Source organism: Siphateles boraxobius, unplaced genomic scaffold (genome assembly GCF_051911475.1).
Source record: "Siphateles boraxobius isolate OS27281-9 unplaced genomic scaffold, OSU_SipBor_1 31, whole genome shotgun sequence".
NCBI classification, from domain to species: Eukaryota; Metazoa; Chordata; class Actinopteri; order Cypriniformes; family Leuciscidae; genus Siphateles; species Siphateles boraxobius.
In genome coordinates, this window is record NW_027508931.1 from 21,417,152 (window position 1) to 21,431,952 (window position 14,801).

General features: G+C 45.6%; 1 protein-coding gene and 1 long non-coding RNA gene across 2 annotated transcripts; one reads left to right on the forward strand and one right to left on the reverse strand.

The window, feature by feature from the left end:
• Positions 1 to 3,093: 3,093 nt before the first annotated feature.
• LOC143696997 (uncharacterized) lies at positions 3,094 to 4,069 on the reverse strand. The gene is made up of 3 exons (XR_013186117.1): positions 3,426 to 4,069; positions 3,249 to 3,310; positions 3,094 to 3,163 (listed from the first exon to the last, which is right to left on the reverse strand). It is a non-coding gene; the product is annotated as an uncharacterized LOC143696997 (long non-coding RNA).
• A 64-nt stretch (positions 4,070 to 4,133) lies between these two features.
• On the forward strand, positions 4,134 to 14,531 carry LOC143696996 (uncharacterized). Its single transcript, XM_077193955.1, has 4 exons — positions 4,134 to 4,362; positions 10,881 to 11,042; positions 12,005 to 13,153; positions 13,250 to 14,531. The coding sequence occupies exons 1-4, from the start codon at positions 4,134 to 4,136 to the stop codon at positions 13,540 to 13,542; spliced, it is 1,833 nt and encodes a 610-aa protein (XP_077050070.1). The 3' UTR covers positions 13,543 to 14,531.
• Positions 14,532 to 14,801: the final 270 nt, after the last annotated feature.

Consider the following 14,801-nt stretch of genomic DNA (forward strand, 5'->3'; position numbering starts at 1 on the left):
AGGCGTTGTGATTCTTTGCTGGCTCTCACGGGTTAACTTGTGAAGTTTGTTATTTTTGTTATCTGCTTTCTCTTTCTTCCTTTCCTTACTTCCGTTATTTGGTATTCTATATATATTCGTTGTTAAATGTAATTTTTGCTATCTTCATTTATTAAACCCCATTATACTCTTTATTGTCTCTGACTGTTGCTCATCAAGCAAAGCCTCTTAAATGTGTGATCTTAAGCTACAAGCTTGATAAATACTTTAATTAGTACTATTATCAGAAAGTTATTCCAAATAAACCGAGGGATAGCATTTCCTGATAGTGATCAGAATAATCCTTTTCGCGAAATTGATCAGAGAATCGCCGGTAGGTTCGGTCGACAGCAGATGGCGAGGCGCAGTAATTCTGTTTAAAGGATATTCTAAAAATTGATAAAGCCTATCTGTATATTATATGTATTCATAATTGATTATAATTCATTGTGGTCAATTGTCTATATATATAGATACAGATACCTGGACTATATATCCCCCTTTTGGGGGTTTTAAAATTGTAGGTGATAACTCATAACCCGTATGATCAGTTATTAATTGTGAATTATTCATTATTGATTATACATTCCCCTCACCTGAGATGAGAATATGTAAAGTTTGAGGAATAAAGGGGTAACAACCAGGAGAATTAAAAAATTATTTATACTGTAAGTCTTATAGAACTATGGGGTACTTATTCTACTATTATGATACAACAATCTTACCCTGAAGTTCTTGCGAGAGCACAATTTGAATTTGCTCAGCAAGTCACTCTGGCATTGAGTAATGATGCCCATTAACTTTGCCCTTGTAGCCGTGCTGCACCAATCACATCTGTGTATCTGATATAGGTGGGCCAAAGGCGAGCTAAACAGATGATGACAGCACTGCAACGTCGAAGTCATTAGTAAACATTGCAAGATGGCTATGGATGAACACTAGTTGTTTGAAACGGCTTTGGCCACTACAATGAACGAGTTAGACTTGGCTTTTTATCTAAAAGAGGAACAGAAGACAGCGCTCGAATCATTCCTTTGCAAGAAGGACATTCTTGCTGTTTTGCCGACCGGAGACGGAAAGAGTCTAATCTACCTGTTAGCAGCGCAGGTAGCTAAGCGTATGGGGGCTAGCGAAAACCCATTGGTGGTTGTGCTCTTGCCGTTGATCGCCCAGACCAGGTGAAAGAGGCAAAGAAATTTTGTCTTTCGGCCCTGCAACTTGGCGACCCCGAAGAGGGACAGATCTGAAGTGGGCAATGCCAGAAAGCATTCAGCAGTCCCGAGTCCTGGCTATTAAAAAATAAGTGAAGAGACATGTTAGTGAACAAGGTCTACCAGGACAACCTCATAGGGATTGGGGTCGATAAGTTTCATCTCATTTACAAATGGTAAGAGTCATTTGGTAAACTTCCTCTAACGAAACTTCCTCTAACGGCGCCATGGTTTTCAAGATGGCGCCATGGATGTCTGCCTCGGTGTGGGGCTCTCCAGCTATTGTGTTGTTTTTGTTCGTTCACTGCGTGAAAAGAGCTGTAATCGGGCATGTAAAACTCCTGAGTACTCCTGTGTACTCAACAAATAAACGGATGTGTACGGGAGTTTGCTGTCCCATCACACAATCCCGAATACTCCTGGATATGTACCAAGTTTGGGGCACAGCAGGGAGCCACTAGGGCCATCAGTTACCATGGTGAATAATCCCCCGGTCGGGGTCAATGCCTTTCACAATTTCACACCTTTGGGACACAAGGCAGTGGCCTCCTTCAATTGGTCAGAGATCTTACATAGGATTGGGTGCTGAATGCTTTCCCCCTCCTCTAAACCCTCTTAACCCCTCCTCTAAAACCCTAAACCCCTCCTCTAAAACCCCACACTATTGGTCCAGTTTAAGGCCTCATTTGGGTTTATTATTACTCATTATTAATATTTACTATCATTGGTGTTCATGGTTATAATGTCAAGACAATCAGATAGACAAAGTTGAGTTTGTTATTTTTATTATTTGTAAATGACACTGGGCACATGACATATATATATATATATATATATATATATATATATATATATATATATATATATATATATATATATATACACACAATCAAAATTCTATAAATAAAAAATATGCTAGCATAGAATACACTTTACTATTAGTCATACAATATATAACCCCATCTAATATGTAAGGCCTGTGTATAATATTTAGAAAACAATATAATATACAAATACGTTAGAATATATAAATAGTACAATATATAAATAATACAATATATAAATATAGAGATACCAATGTGGAATTGTATAAAATATATAAATGCAGTATATATATAGAAAACTAAATAGAATTATATATAATACAATCTATAAATAATACTTTATAAAATAAATACTATATAAAAAACAACAACAGAATATGCAAATTATATTATAGAATAATATTTAAATGCGTAATGCTAAAATAATTCACAGGCCAGCTTCTGTGGTCTCCACCGTGACTCGATCTGCACCAACTCGTGGATGATGAGTTCCTAAGTACTTCTGGTCTACTTCCAGTCTTTTTTGTAGCACCCCACACAGCGCAGACAAAGCTTTACTACGAGTTGGAGGCCGAACAACCTACACCGTCTTTCCATCCAAGATGGCATCCTCCTCTTCAGACATTTGGTCAACTGTTGCAGTCTTCCAGATAGCTGCCTCTTCCTCTGTCTGGAGAACGCCAGTCCTGCTGCTCAGCAGCTGCAAAATGGGAGGGAAAAAAGAAATTAAACCACTGAAAATATCAAATGGGTTGGGATGGGAGCCTTTTACTGAGATGTATATTTATTTATACTTACTCTTCTTTTTCTTTGTATCGAGCGAGCAATGATCCTGCTGTCCTCCATCTTCTCTTTGTTCTCATCTTGGGCCATCCTGTAACCCCTTCGAACAGTTTCAAAATAGGTCTTGCAGGATGCTAGAGAGGGAGATAGTGAGCAGGGAGAATGTGTTTATTTATAACTAACTAGTCTATACAGTTAAATAGTTGTAGTCTTGGTATATTCTCTTGTGACTTACCTTTAATAACAGCAGGATCTACGTCCGGTACAGCCATGGAGACACCATTAAAGAGATAGGTTGTGACCTCGAGGTTGTGGGGGGAGGATAGACTGTGGAGCAGTAATTAAAGAAGGTTGATTAAAAATAAAATTTAGAAGAAAGGACTGTTATGAAACAATAGTTTTAAAGATATACCTTGTCTGTGGGTCATATTTGTGTGTGTTGTTTTCCCCATTGTGCAATCTGCGTACAGCTTCCTGTAAAAATCCAACATAGTATGAGAGCTCAATTCAAATACATTAATAAATAAAGCACACAAAGTTAAGCGGACACTGCAAAATGTTTGTGACTTAAAAAACTAAAATAACTTACCGCAACAGATTTATTCCCAGCTCTCTTTAATTTCTTCGAAGCAGGCTCCTCTCTTGCCTCTTTGAGCTCATTGATGTCCGCCTCCATCTTAACCAATCTCTTGTCCATCGTCTCCAGCTTTTCAAATATCCGCTTCAAACTTGCATTCACCATATTCACCAGTCGGTTTTCGTTCGGACTCGGAGTTTGAAAAGCCACGTTGTCCCGGCGTAAAGGAGTAACATCTCTACTCTACTCTCGGTAAAACTCCAGCGTTCTTTTGCAAGCCATCTTCGGGTTGTAAATAGGATACGGCGTACCTTTACTAACCTGTATATTTTAGATATCTTTTGTTTTATACATACTGGTAACACCCATCCACAAACAAAATGTGCCGCCTTTAAAGTTTTCAGGTAATGCTATTGGTTACTTTCACTGACACAAAACATAAACTGATTCCGTTGGTTGGAACTGGATGACGTCATTGTATTTCATCCAATTGCACGCTTGGAAAGTAGAAATACGGAAATCAAGCACTGTAGCGAAATAAACACAGCAACCTCAGTCACTCCTCAGTTTATCAGAAACATCAAACTACCGGATCGATAAAGGGTTTAACAGTGTCTGCTCTGACGGAAATTTAAAAGAAGAAGAAGAACGGACCGGATTGCGAATCCTGATTTATTACAGAAGCGAATCGTAAAAAAAAAATCCATTTGCTTTCAAGCCATGGAGGGAACAAGGAAACGGAAGAGACAGTTTTGTGGTAATTGTAACGATTTCGTTTCACATACACTTTTTTATTCGCACAAGAAAATATATTTTTTAAATGGAGTTTGGATAAAAGACGCTACCAATAGGCCTACTCTGGGTGTTTCAGAAAGTTTGTTTATCACGCAACCGGAGGACAACGAACATGAACAACAACCGGAAAATGATGTGGACAACACTCTGCAAGGTATGAATAGGTTGTTTTCAGTAATTATAATTATGCCCAGTTCATTTCTATTTGAAATTTGAAAGCTATACTACCCAGCTGTAGTTTCAGTCATTATTTTACTCTGAACTAAGCCATGTGGAGGCGTAAATGCAAATGGTAACCAAGCAACATTAGCAGACATGGGACCAGCTGACCACCCTACCTCTTAACAAATCATGAATACATACATGATAAATATATACAAAGTAACATTACAAGTAATTATTTTTCACTAAAAATCTACTCAAGTAAAAGTACAAATATGTTGCATTCAAACTAAGTTACTTGTGGGATACCGCAAACGTTTGACCAAAGTTACTGGAGAACATTCTTTATTTGTTACATATTGTGAGAAATATTGTGTAAAATGGCTCGTTTTTCTGTTATAGAGAACGTCCTGGTTGCGTATGCAACCCACCGTTCCCTGAAGGAGGGAACGGAGGACGTAGTCGACGCGACTGAAATGGGATCACGCTAGGGAGCCTATCATCTTCGAGTACTATTGAACGAGCCAATGTAATTGGCGTGCGTGATTCGCATCACACACTCCGCCCCCGCGGCGCGGGTATAAATACGGAAGTGGATGCACGCACTAGTTGCTTTTCGCTGAGGAGCCGAGAGTAACCCGGGGTCAGCGGTGGTCCAGCGGTAGTGGCAAGGGGACTACGTCCTCCGTTCCCTCCTTCAGGGAACGGTGGGTTGCATACGCAACCAGGACGTTCCCTTTCAGTCGATAACGTCGGACGTAGTCGACGCGACTGAAATGGGATCAACCATTGAACACGCCACTAACGCTGCCACCTTCCAGTGCCTAAACCAAAGCCTCCTGATGCCCCCGCAAACTTAAGGCGGGGAAGGACAGGGCTTAGGCCAGGGAAGTCACTGCTGTTCCTACAGGACCACTGGGAAAGCGTTCCCCGTACGTTGGAAGGAAGGGACGCTGCGGAAGCCACATCCAACCCGAGGGAGGAAATGTGGAGAATACACATATGAACTGGGCGGAAACCGGGCAGTCTAACATATGGAATGTCACTGGGGTGGCTCCAGCCTAAGACGGGGGGAGACACACCGGACAGTGACGGCAGAGAGACTCTGCCGAGGGAAGACACGGGCTCACCGCAGGGAGCCGTATCGTGGAAGAATACACATATGGGGTCACCGAAGGGACCGCAACATATGGACCCAGCCTAACACAGGTTCCACACTGCTTACGAGTGGTAGGCCTAACACCAGACGTCCCGCACGTCCGACGTCGGAGGGGTGTGGAGGAACTCAACAGGGTTCAACTTTAAGGGAACTCAACTGGAGTAGAAAGGCGCACGTATCCAGTCCATAGGAGGGGAATGGCGCAGCAAGCCGACACTTGAACCGGGCTCACGGTGAAACTGGCTTCATGAGAAGGGAGCCCACGGGAAGCAGCGGTTCAACTAGGTGTCGTCCAGCCCCCAACTCTAGAATCTGTTTAGCAAAGTATATCGTCAACGCCCAGGCGGAGCACTTTACACTCATCATAGAGGAGCTCAACCCTAAGTGGACATGTTGCATCTCGGATCTTTGCCGAAATGAAGGCAAGCACTAAGTGCAACTTTGCATGGAAACAGCCTTCCCTCTCTGCTGAATTCCAACAGATATTTGAAGAGCTGGTCTGAGGTCTATGACTTGCATTCTGTACACGTCCAAGCGAATCGGACAGAGAAGCCAGGGCTGGATCTGCCTCCTCCAGGGCAGCGCTTGCAGGCTCACCACCTGCTCCTACTACGGGAGAGGTAGGAACCTTGGGCACAATCCGAGCCGGGGTCTCAGCTTGTGAGAGTTAGCCGGCCCAGACTCCAGGCACAATACGTTGACCGAAAGCGAGCAAGTCCCTACCCTCTAGTAGAGACCACGCGAGCAGGAGAACTGATATAACAGAATTTTTAACTCACTACCTGCAGTGGCTCAGGGGCGGTCTCTGCAGTGCAGTCGCACCAGGGACAAGGCCCAAGAGGATAAAGAGGGACACAAGGATTTACAAGACCTTGCTCCTCAGGAACCTGACGATCAGAACGTGCTTCTGCATACTTCTGCAACACGATGAGCGTCGTTTAAACACCGAGGCAACATCATTTTGAGGGTGATTTAGGAAAACAGCCTACTGCAACCCATTTTGCAGGAAAGAGAGCACTGAAGTGATCGAAAGCTTTCAGGATCTCCTCAGGGGAGAAGACGCACTCAACGATTAGGTTCCACTTCTAAAGGCGTAAGCACGCTACCCAATTCTAGGGGGTGCTCGCAGAAAGTGATGGTAACTAACACATGTTCTTGTGATAGCCACCTGAACCTCCGCGTTCGGATGTAAGACCGCCCGGAATCTCCGGGGGAAGAACGCGTGTGCCATCGTGCCCCGTCCCCGAATCCAGGGGAAGTCAGGAAGGCTGTTGAAGGGAACCAGGTCTAGTTGGGCCAATGAGGGGCAACTATGAAGACCTGTTCCTCTCCTGACATGACACGTAGGTGCAAGTGACGGGCGCAAAAGACAGGAGCATTGCTCAACACAACATGTGAAGATCACTGGGCTTCAGGAGCATTTTCTGCTCAGCACTTGGGTGTGACAAGTTCACTGAGCTTCAGGAGCATTCCTGCTCAACACCTGAGTGTGATAAACTCACCGAGCTTCAGGAGCATTTCTGCTCAACACTTGAGTACGAAGAACCTCACTGAGCGACAGGAGCATTTCTGCTCAGCACTTGAGTGTGACAAGTTCACTGAGCTTCAGGAGCATTACTGCTCAACACCTGAGTGTGATAAACTCACTGAGCTTCAGGAGCATTTCTGCTCAACACTTGAGTGCGAGGAACTTCACTGAGCACCAGGAGCATTTCTGCTCAGCACTGCGTGTGATGAATTCACTGAGCTACAGGAGCATTGCTGCTCAACACCAGAGTGCGATGAACTTCACTGAGTTTCAGGAGCAAATCTGCTCAACATGAAGAGTGATGATTTCACTGACTTGCAGGCGCAAGGCGACCATGAGTCGCAGTCACTTTTAGAAGGCTCACTGGGGTTAAACGCATTTCTGCGGGCCCCTGGGGCCGCTGAGTCCCAGTGTTTGTCCAAGGGTAGTCCGCTCGCTTTACCCAAACACTGGCGGAAAAATAAAACCGGGGGGGCAACTGAGCGGCCCCGGAATGGTCATGACCCAGCCGGACCCAGGGGATGGAGTCTCCACTTGCCCTGGCTATAACTGTCGTGAGGCTCGATGGCGGCACGATTGAGTAAGCGGGAGGAGTGGAATAAGGCGCCCTCAGAAGCGTCTAACTCCAAGGAGGAGGTGACGGGTGAGTTTGTGACATGCAGGGGAAGCTTGCGCAACGGTCGCAATGTCTAACAACTCGAGGCACGAATGCCCGTGTAGTCGGGGGTCGCCCAGGCCCCCGTTAAAACACGCCCTTTGTACATGGCCGCTCTGTTGAAGAGGGTTTGGCAGCAGACCGGGATGAACTATAGTCACACAGGGTGAGCTGCTCTGCCACGGTCACCTCGGGACTCGATCGTGAAGCTAGCGCTGAAGCGGTCACATATGGAGGGAGCCAAAGGCTGCGACTACCATATACCCCAGGAGCCTCTGAAAGTTCTTTCAGTGGGACCCTTTCTCACTTCAACACCAGCTGAACACATTCTCATTGGAGAGACATGTTGGACCGAGTACCTCTCCAAAACTAGAAAAGAGATACTCAGCCCGTGGGCGAGATTACTCTCTTCCAGTTGACCTGAAGACCCAACGGGCTCTGGAGCACTCGAGGGGAAGGACACTGTACTGATACTCCACCCTTAGACGCAACACACAGGATGGCCTGCGGTGCGGGAGGTAGAGATCTGAAGCACATGTCTTTCAGGTCAAAGCTGCAGACCAATCTTGGGCCAAGATGGTCACGACCCACCACCTAGTAGCACGAAGAACGAGTTTACAACTGGCCTTCGTACCGGCTGGAGGAGCGGCTATATCAAATCCTTCGCCAGCAGGATAAGATAAGCACGCACAAGTCAGGAGCACTGCTCAACACTCGGTGTGATGAATATCACTGAATTTTCAGGAGCACGTCTGCTCAACACCTAATGTGATGACTATCACTGACTTGAGCGGGGTAGCCGAGCCTGAGGTGGGGCAGCAAAGTAGAGAGAGTGGTGTTAGTGTGCTGTGCAACACTTACCTGTCTCCACAAGCGGCAGGGGGCGCGTGAGAAGGCGGATGACCGGGTCCTCGAACGCACCAAGCTGCCTGCTGGCGGTCAAGGGGGAGCTGAGGGGTGTAAGGCTATACAGGGTCACACCCGCCAGACTGGCCCTCTTGGGACCCAGGAACAGATGAAATTGCTCTCTCTTTGAAGTGTGGGTACCGCTTGCTCCGCTTTTTTTTTTTTTTTTTTTTAGGGAGCCAGCGGCGGAACAGACACACACACAAACAAAGGCTCCACCCGGCCCTCACCCGGGGGGAGGGAGTGATCGTGCCACTCCAAGAGCATCTCATCCATTCCTGGGCGGCCCGCTCCGGAATGCTTTCGCTGTCGCTTGCCACCTGGCTTGGCAGCGCCTGGAGCGGGCTGGGCGTCTCTACTGCGGCCGGCTCCCTGCTGAGGCCTGGGTGGAGGCTGCTGCGGAGGCCCAGCAGGAGCGGCGGCCGGAGAACGCCCACGGCGACGAGCAGGCGGAGGAGCTGCCACCGGCGGCGGGTGGAGGCAGCAGCTGGCCACCGGGGCAGGATGTGCCGGATGACCTCCGTCTGCGCTTGAGCGGCAGAGAACTGTTTGATGCAGTTCTCCACCGCGTCGCCGACCAGCCCAACCTGGGAAATTGGGGAGACCAGGAACCGAACCTTGTCCGCATCCGCCATACCAACCAGGCTGAGCCAACGAAGGCGCTACTGGACCACCAAGGTGGACATCGCCAGACCGATCACGCACGCTACGACACCCGTACCCCGGAGGGTGAGGTCGGATGCAGTGCGGTACTCACCTATGAGCGCACGGTCTGGATTACCCTCGTGCATGCCATGGGTGCCCTAGCCTGCAGCAACGCCATGGCACGCAAGAGGAAGGGGCTTGCCCACAGGCTTTGTAAGCTCTGCCCGTCGGAACGGACGAAACTCACAGGCCTTAGGGGGGAGACGAGGATCCCCCCAAAAGGCAGCGGCCGCCGGACACAGGTGCACCTGTGTCGACAGACCGCTCCAATGGAGGGACACCTCGCAACCCTTCACCGTTCCTCCATCAAGGGTAATGAGGGGGAAAAGCTATTCAGGCAGTTTCTGGCAGAGAAAGATGCTGTTCACCACCTGATAAGCTCTCCATGCATTTCGGGAAAGAAAGGCACTGGGGCGGCGAGCTGAGAACCAGCGCGGCCCGCCCCAAGATACCAAACTCCAGATTCCAACCGAGACTGAACGGGACACGGTGGAGGTTCCACTCGAGCCCGGCAGCCTCGGCGGCCCGTTTCAGCATAGCTGATAATTCTGGATCCGGCTCGGGCAACATTGAACTCCCGGAGGGAGACAATGCAGCCGAGTCATCATCTCCAGAAGTCAGCTCACCCTCTGATGCTGCAATCGGCGTCCTGTCCTCCAGGGGAGCCCCGAGTGAAACCGCTGGCCCACCCATTACAGATGGACCAGCAGACAACACAGGAGGCTCCAGTGGTTGCAGTGGAAGGGAGGAGTGAGGAGCCCACAGGGAATGGTTACCGGGCGGGACATCCAACACTATCCTCCGGTCACCCATCCCACACAGCACCCGAGGGTGGGGCATGGTAATGGGGACTCGCTCTCCGCGAACGAAGGCGAGTCTCGCCCTCAACACTGCGACAGTCATGTTCCCACAGTGAAAACATGAGCTGTCCACAAAAGCTGTCTCAGCGTGCTGTAAGCCAAACACGTGACACAACAGTTGTGACCATCAGAGAGAGACAGGGAACGACCGCACCCAGAAACGCACGGGCGGAATGACATCTTGAAAAAGACGCAAACGCACCCGTGTTGCTCTTTCAGAAAATAGGACCGTCACCAGTGCCGGAGCACACAGGGAAATGACCGCGGCAACACTGAACAGAGAACTGAAACAGTGAAGCACTCACTTTTCCGCCCTCTAACCAGCCATCAACACACACAAACATTTAGAAATTTGTTGCTGTTAAAACAGCAGTTGAGAGCTCAAAGCTCGCGATCACCGCTGCACTCGCGCTGTAGAACACCAGCACTGGGAGAGTCTTCCTGAAGAACACCGACACACTCGCTCGTTGTAGACAACAGCACTCTCAGAGACATCAAACGATCGGCTCCGAAGCGAAAGGCAACTAGTGCGTGCATCCACTTCCGTATTTATACCCGCGCCGCGGGGGCGGAGTGTGTGATGCGAATCACGCACGCCAATTACATTGGCTCGTTCAATAGTACTCGAAGATGATAGGCTCCCTAGCGTGATCCCATTTCAGTCGCGTCGACTACGTCCGACGTTATCGACTGAAAGGGAACTTTGATTATGAAGATCTCAAGCTTCCCCTGGGTGCCAGTGACTCTTCAGATACTGCCAGTGCTCCACTGTTGCCATCAACTGTGTTTTGTACGCAGCAAGGGGACAAACAGACTGATATACAAGACCAAGAACTGTACGAGGACTGCACTTTGCAAGGTAAGATTGTGCACCTGTCAATAGTCTCAAAGCCTGTAACTTATAACCTACCATAATTCTTTGGAGACTGTTACTGTGCTAAAGCACCCAGAGAAGTCTGTGCTACTTCTTTTGTATTTACAATAGTTTGAATGTATGATTACTCCTGTCCTCCTTAGTGATGATTTTGTTTGTGTGGTTTTCAGAGGTGTCAAAAGTATTCACATTCTTTACTCAAGTAAAAGTATAGATACTAGGGTTTAGAAAAGACTCCTGCAAAAGTTGAAGTATCAACTCAAGCTTTTTTCTAAGTAAAAGTGTAAAAGTACTGGTTTCAAAAACTACTTAAAGTATAAAAGTAAAATCAATGTAAGGAAAAAAAAATCCATTAAGGACAAAAGCTTAGACCATGCCACAGGGGCATATAGTGCACTACCCCACCTCCTAGAAAAAACATTTTTCTAAAGGCCATAATGACTATAAAGTTATATTAAAATGTTTATGTTTAACATTTGGGACTACCTGTTATATATGCCCATAGAAAATAAATTTCAGTTTTATTTAAATTTTAGTACAATGCAAATACATTAAAGAACGTGTACTGAGCATTACCATGTGTTTCATGAAGCGGAAGATAGAATCACCTATCACAGATAATCAGTTTAGCGATGTGTGTTCAGGAGGCGGGACTCAGATCTATTATCCGTGTGTATTATTGGTCATTTTTTTTGGACGATGACAAGCCGGAATGACAAAAAGCCGAAATGAAAAAGAAGTAACAAGGCTATTTTTTAAATGTAAGAGTAGAAAGTACAGATAATTGCGTGAAAATGTAAGTAAAAGTAAAAAGTCTGCTGAAAAATAATTACTCCAATAAAGTGTAGATACCCAAAATTTCTACTTATGTAAGGTAACAAAGTATTTGTACTTAGTTACTTGACACTTCTGGTGGTTTTAAAATGGGTGTTGTGTTTGGGTTACAGATGACAATGATGGTGAAGACTTCAAGCTTTTCCTGAGTGCCAGTGACAGTGAGTCTTCAGATGAAGATGGCTACTATGACCAGGCAGACAGTTTCATGGAAGAGGATCAGCTTGAAGAGACTGACATTTTTGGGGAGGAAAATATGGATGCAGATGGGTTCAGGGTCACAGAAGACAGCCCTGAACATTTGATGTTGAAACTGCTTGCATTTATGCTTTTGGCATGGCAAGCTGTTTTCAAAATATCAGACCGTGCAATTTTTGCACTCTTGCAGTGCATAAGACAATTAATTTGGCTCATGGGACATATTCTGTGTGTGAACACACTCTGTGGGTTGGCTGGAAAGATCCCTAAGACTTTATATTCACTCAGGAAATGGACTAACATCTGCAGAGACAGCTTTAGCAAGTTTGTGGTATGCCCAAAGTGTATGGTAACATACACAATTGAGGAATCATACACCACCTCTAGATCCGGTGCAAAAATCATCCACACTTGTTCTTCTAGACCTTTCCACAAACACCCACAAAAGAAATTAAGAAGCAAATGTGGAACTCCTTTGATGAGAAAGCTTATTGGCTCAAGTGGTAAAGAATACCTGTATCCCATCCGTGTCTACTGTTACAAAAAGGTCAGTCAGTCTTTGGAGACTTTGGTGAGAAGGTCTGGATTTTGGGAGAAATGTGAGCAATGGAGACACCGCAGCATTCCTGACTCTGTCATGGGGGATGTATATGATGGGAAAATCTGGCAGGACTTTCAATATGTAAATGGTCAACCATTTCTATCAGAACCTAATAATTTTGCACTGATGATGAATGTTGACTGGTACCAACCCTATAAGCACTCCCCATATTCAGTCGGTGTTATATATCTTGTCGTTTTGAATTTGCCGAGAGAGGAACGCTTCAAAGATGAAAACATGATTTTAGTTGGAGTGATACCAGGACCCAAAGAACCCAAACTCAACATGAATGCATATCTTGAGCCCTTGGTTGATGACCTCCGAGAATTCTGGGAAGGAGTTGTTCTAATGGACTCTTCACCCTTGGGATGCCAGGTTTACAGAGCAGCATTACTCTGCCTCTCATCTGATATTCCAGCTTCCCGCAAGTGTGGTGGTTTTGTTGGCCACGGAGCACTAAGAGGTAAATTCTGATTTATTATGCTGTTTCACACTATTGCTCAGCTTTTTCCTATTGTGTGCAATACATCCAACATTAAAACAATTATTATCTTTTCAGGATGTAACAAGTGTCTGAAGAAATTCACGAAAACATCTTTTGGGGGAAAAACGGACTTCTCCGGATTTGACAGATCAACCTGGACTCTGCGCACCTCTGAGGAACACAAAATATTTGCAAAGATGACAGAGAAGGCTACAACAAAGGCAGCCCAGAAGAAACTGGAAGCGCAGTATGGTGCCAGGTGGTCTGAACTGTTCTTCCTGCCATACTATGATGCCATCCGGTTTGTTGTCATTGATCACATGCACAATTTACTCCTCGTAACTGCTAGACATGTTTTCAAACTCTGAATTGAGTGTGGGGTATTAAGTATCCAGAAGCTTGAAGAACTCCAAAAAAGAATGGACTCTCTCAAGGTGCCACAGGATGTTGGAAGGATTCCTCTCAGAATTGCATCAGGGTTTAGCGGGTTTACAGCAGACCAGTGGAAAAACTGGACAACCATCTAATCATTGTTTTGTTTAAAAGGCTTGATTGAGGATCCAGATTATGATATGTGGTTTGATTTTGTGCAAGCCTGCATTATTATGTGGTCAAGGGTCATCTCACATGATAGGCTTGAAGTAGCTGACTGTTACTTGCAAACATTTTTGTCGAAGTTTGTTGAACTGTATGGATCTCTTCATTGCACACCTAACATGCACTTACATTTACATTTAAAAGAATGCCTGTTAGATTATGGTCCCGTCTATGCCTTTTGGTGTTTCTCATTTGAGCGGTTAAATGGAATGTTGGGACAGTATCATAACAACAACAGAAATATTGAGGTTCAGGTCATGAGAAATTTCCAACAATGTCAACAGCTCCAGATGCCACTGCAAAGCGCCTATGCAACTGAATTCATCAACATCCTGTCTACAAAAGATGTGGGTTCCTTGTCAATCCATGACACCACTGATGTAATGTACATAAAACAGTATTCATGTATGTCATCTGCAACACTTGTTTTTCCAGATGTGGAGATGGTTAAAGCACTACCCCCATTTAAGAATGTAGTATTAACAGATTCAGAGAGACAAGCTTTGTTGTCAATGTACACACAAGTGTATCCTAACAGCTCCGTCTCAAAGGTTGGTCAATTAACAAAGACATGCTTTAGAGTAAGAAGCCTTGGGGTGACTTTTTGTGTAAGAGGCAGGGCTGAAAGGTCAGCGTGTGTATCTGCAAAGTGGTGTGTTTACAATTCAAGTTTTGAAGACCCTGTCCTTGATCCTACTGCAGAGGTGCGTCCTGGAATAGTGAAACAATTCTTTGTAATTTCTGTGAAAACACAAACTTCCATTATGAAGTGACCATTTGTGTGTGAAACATTTTTGTTGTTTACATTGTTTTACATTGTTTATTTTGTAGTTTTTGTATTGTTTGAGTGCATTTTACACTAAATAAATTTGCATAATCCTAATGAGTATTTCTCCTTTGTTATGAAGAGCAGTGGACACCCAGATACAAACTTCTTTTCAGGTACTACAGTCTTTGTTGTAGATTGACACAATGTAAAGCACTTATCAGCCAAATCACCTTTCCTGAATAGTAAGGAGGGGGGCAGGGG